At 48.2% G+C, this 4,076-nt stretch overlaps 1 protein-coding gene across 1 annotated transcript in view; it reads left to right on the plus strand.

The window, feature by feature from the left end:
• The first annotated feature begins 1,252 nt into the window (after positions 1-1,252).
• Positions 1,253-4,076, plus strand: part of SNAP47 (synaptosome associated protein 47) — a 14,965-nt gene continuing 12,141 nt past the window's right edge. The window contains 2 exon segments of the mRNA XM_008643095.2: positions 1,253-1,576; positions 1,856-2,408. Of these exon segments, the coding sequence (XP_008641317.2) occupies positions 1,543-1,576; positions 1,856-2,408 (587 nt within the window). The 5' untranslated portion in view covers positions 1,253-1,542.

The following is a 4,076-nucleotide window of genomic DNA, read 5'->3' on the forward strand; positions in this document are numbered from 1 at the left end:
AACAAATTGTGAGGGAGCATTTTGGGGGGGGAAAAAAAAATGGAAGGAATTTCTTGTGGAATCACTCAGGTGTCTCCTGCTTGAAGGACTGGGACATTCCCAACTTTCTGAGCCTATTCCTGGCTCTATTTGCAAGGAATCGGGAGCAGTTTGGGGTTTTTATTTGATTCTTCTGCCAGTGCTGATTTTCCATGGATTAGTGAAGGACTGATTTGTGTCTCTTGGGGTTGGTTTGGTGGTTTTTTTTTTTTTTTTTGGAATGCTGGAATGGTTTGTTCCATAAATATTCCGGGGAGTCTGTGGATAGAAAATCCCTGGAATTGTTGAAAAGAAGGGATGGGGCTCAGAGCAGCCTGGGGTAGTGGAAGGTGTCCTTGCCCATGGGGTGATCCTTGAGATCCCTTCCATTCCGTGATTCCAACCCAGAAATCCAGGATACTTCTGACCACTGCTTTTCCAAGAATTCCGACTTTTCCGTGGCTTAAAGGGAAAACTCCCTTTTATGTTTTAATTTGAAATGAAAATCTCTTCTCTGAGAGAGAATAAAAGAGTCCTCAGCTCTGTTGCTGGCAAAAATAACAATAAATTGGGAAAAAATGGCTGGATTTTAATTCCCAGCTGGATTTTTCCTTGGGAAATTTGCCCTCAGGCACAGAAAGAGCTGAGTAAAGGGTGGAGCTCTCAGGTGAGTCAGGAATCACGAGAGCTGATCCAGGTATAAAAATCCAGGGAAGTGACAGCTCTTCTTGCCCTGCCCTGCCAGGGCTTGGTTGTATTTCTTATTAAATAGAAATCCAGGATTTTTGGAAGGAATTTTCATTTTGGGAAGAGCCTCGGTTGTGTTTTCCTTTGGATTTTTTTTCCTTGGTGAGAAGTTGGGAAAAAACACTGAGGGAAAAAATTGTTCCCTGAGAATTGCATGGATACAAATCCAGGTAAGGAACTTGGGATAAGGCTCAGGAAGAGCTTTTTTAAATCAGAATTAAATAGGAATCCTTGATTTTTGAAGGAATTTTCATGTTGGGAGAATCCACAGGTGTATTTTCCTTCAGAATTTTTTCCTTGGTGAAAAGTTGGAAGGGAAAAACCCTGAGGGAAAAATTTCCTCCCTGAGGGGAAAAAATGCTCCCTGAGAATTCCATGGATACAAATCCAGGTAAGGAACTTGGGATAGGGCTCAGGAAGAGATAATTTTAATTATTAAATATAAATCCTTAATTTTTTAAAGGAATTTTCAATTTGGGAACATCCACAGTTGTATTTTCCTTTAAAGTTTTTTCCTTGGTGAAAAGTTGGAAGGGAAAAAACCCTGAGGGAAAAATTTCCTCCCTGAGGGAAAAAAAAAGCTCCCTGAGAATTCCATGGATACAAATCCAGGTTGGGAGCTTATTTTAACTTATTTTTAATAGAAATCCTTGGTTTTTTAAGGAATTTTCATGTTGGGAACAGCCTCAGGTGTATTTTCCTTCAGAATTTTTTCCTTGGTGAAAAGTTGGAAGAGAAAAAAACCCTGAGGGAAACATTTCCTCCCTGAGGGAAAAAATGCTCCCTGAGAATTCCATGGATACAAATCCAGGTAAGGAGGTTATTTCAACTTATTTTTAATAGAAATCCTTGGTTTTTTAAGGAATTTTCATGTTGGGAACATCCAGCATTGTATTTTCCTTCAGAATTTTTTCCTTGGTGAAAAGTTGGAAGGGAAAAAACCCTGAGGGAAAAGTTTCCTCCCTGAGGGAAAAAATCCCAAATCCTGTTCCCTTGGATATGGAGCTGAAAGGAGCCGGGAGCCAAGCATGGCTGGCATTAATTACCGTGTCTTTATGAGGAATTCCTGCTTTTTTCCCTTGGATTTCAGCCTCTCCCGCTGGATTCGAGAGCGTTTCCCTGGGAGCGGAGGCCGGGAAGAGCGAGCCCATGAACGAGGACATCCGGATCCATTCCTGGCCTTGCTCCTACTACCTGGACACCACCAAGCAATGGATTTCTGGGAAGCTCTCCCTGACTCCCGTCTCCATCAAATTCACGGCCGACAAAACCGGAGAGCTCCTGGTGGATTCCCACCTTTCCGGCATCAGCGAGATCAAGAAGGAATCTTCCCATTTAATCTTCAGCTCCCTGACCATCCTGGAGAAGAGCACCAAGCACTGGTTCAGCTCCCTGCATCCCAACAGGAATGTGGTCTTCAACATCCTGGAGCATTTCTGGAGGGAGCAGCTGTTCTCCGGCCCGGAAGCCGGAGCGGGAGCGGCGTTGGAATCCAGCAAGGGCAAGGAATTAACGGGAATGTTGGAGGGATCCCAGAAACGCTTGGAGGACACGGCCAAGGTGCTGCATTCCCAAGGGGAACAGTTCGACAACATCATGAGGGGACTCCATAAGATCGAGGGGGACATGGATGTGGCTGACAGGTTTGGAATGGGAATGTTCCCGGAGCTGGGAATGCTTTGGTGGGCCTGGAATTTCCAAGGGAGATCCACAGCGGTCTTTAGGAAGTGAAAGGTTTTGGATTGGAGGCATGGAGCTGGGAGGAAAGGATGAGGGAGTTGGGAATGTTCAGCTGGAGAAGGGAAGGATCCTGGGAGAGCTCAGAGATTCTTCCAGGAGAGCTGGAGAGGGATTTGGGATAAGGGCTGGAGGGACAGGAGCCAGGGAATGGCTTCCCACTGGAAAATGGGAGATTGGGGTGGGATCTTGGGAATTGCTGGCTGGGAGGGTGGGGAGGGGCTGGGCTGGAATTCCCAAAGAAACTGTGGATTCCCCTGGATCCCTGGCAGTGCCCAAGGCCAGGTTGGACACTGGGGCTTGGAGCACCCCAGGATATGGAATTTCCCCCTGCCCATGGAATGGGCTGATCCCTAAATTCCCTCCCGATCCTTTAATTGAGAAGGAAATTCCGCAGCACAAAACTTTTCCTCGTTTTCCCGATTTCTCTCCCACCGGCAGCGGTTCCGTTTCTCCCGAGTGCTCCCGAAATCAGGGATCGATGCCCTGAACTCTCATCCCGAGCAGAACTGGACACTCCCACACGGATCCCATTCCATGGAAAGTTTTCCCTTTGCTCCAGAGCAGCAGAGGAGAAAGATTTCCAGAATCCAGGGAAAAAGGGGGAAGTTTTCCATCTTTTTGCCTTTTCTGGAAAGGGAGAGGGATTTGGGCAAAGGCCTGGAGTGCCAGGAAAGCTGGGCTGGAATTCCCAGAGAAGCTGTGGCCGCCCCTGGATCCTTGGGAGTGCCCAAGGCCTGGGATAGCGGGAGATCCCTGCCCATGGAATGGGATGATCCTTCAGATCCTTCCATCCCAACCCATTCCATGATTCCTGGTTATCCCTGGAGAGGGATGCTCCGAGCAGCAGCACAGCACCTGGAGAATCCATCCCAAACCATCCCCTTCCCTCTCATTCCCGTTTTTTTTCCGGTGAGGCTTAAATCCAGGGATCTGTGCTCATGATCCTTCCTTGGGAAAAGCCCCTGGGAACGGGGAATGTTTTCCTTAGGGAGCTGCACCAGCACTGCTGGGGAGTTGGACTCTGGATACTTCTGGGAAATCCCTGCTGGATTTTGGAGCCTCAACCTGGAATTTTGAGTTTTTCCTGGGAATTTGGGTGTGGGAGCAAAGGACGAGTTGGCATCAGGCTGAGGGTGGGAGGGGGGAAGGAAAAGGAGCAGGAAAAGGCTTTGGAAGTGGAGGTGGGTGGGCAGGAGTGGGAATATTGAGGGAGAGGCGGCGGGAGCTGAGGAACAGACACGTGGGAATCCCTGGAGCTCGCGGGCTGGGATTAATCCGTGTGGGATCCCATGAAACAGCAAAACCTCGGAGAAGCTCCCGGATTGGGGAGCAATCAAATCCCAGTGATGTCATCAGCATTCCCAAATTAATTGTGGGATGCAAGCAGGCCTCGGTGATGGGAACTGCAGCAATGAGGGAGATATTCCAGGAAAATTCCAAGGCCTGAGTCCAGGAAACCTCTGGAAGTATGGAGAGAAGCCTCTGCAGGGGTGGAATTTCCCATTCCAAGGTTGGGATTGTTTGGATTGGAGGGAAGCCAGGCCTGAGGTGTGGGAAGCACGTTGGTATAC

This window comes from Corvus brachyrhynchos, unplaced genomic scaffold, assembly GCF_000691975.1.
Source record: "Corvus brachyrhynchos isolate BGI_N302 unplaced genomic scaffold, ASM69197v1 scaffold18, whole genome shotgun sequence".
Classification (NCBI taxonomy): domain Eukaryota; kingdom Metazoa; phylum Chordata; class Aves; order Passeriformes; family Corvidae; genus Corvus; species Corvus brachyrhynchos.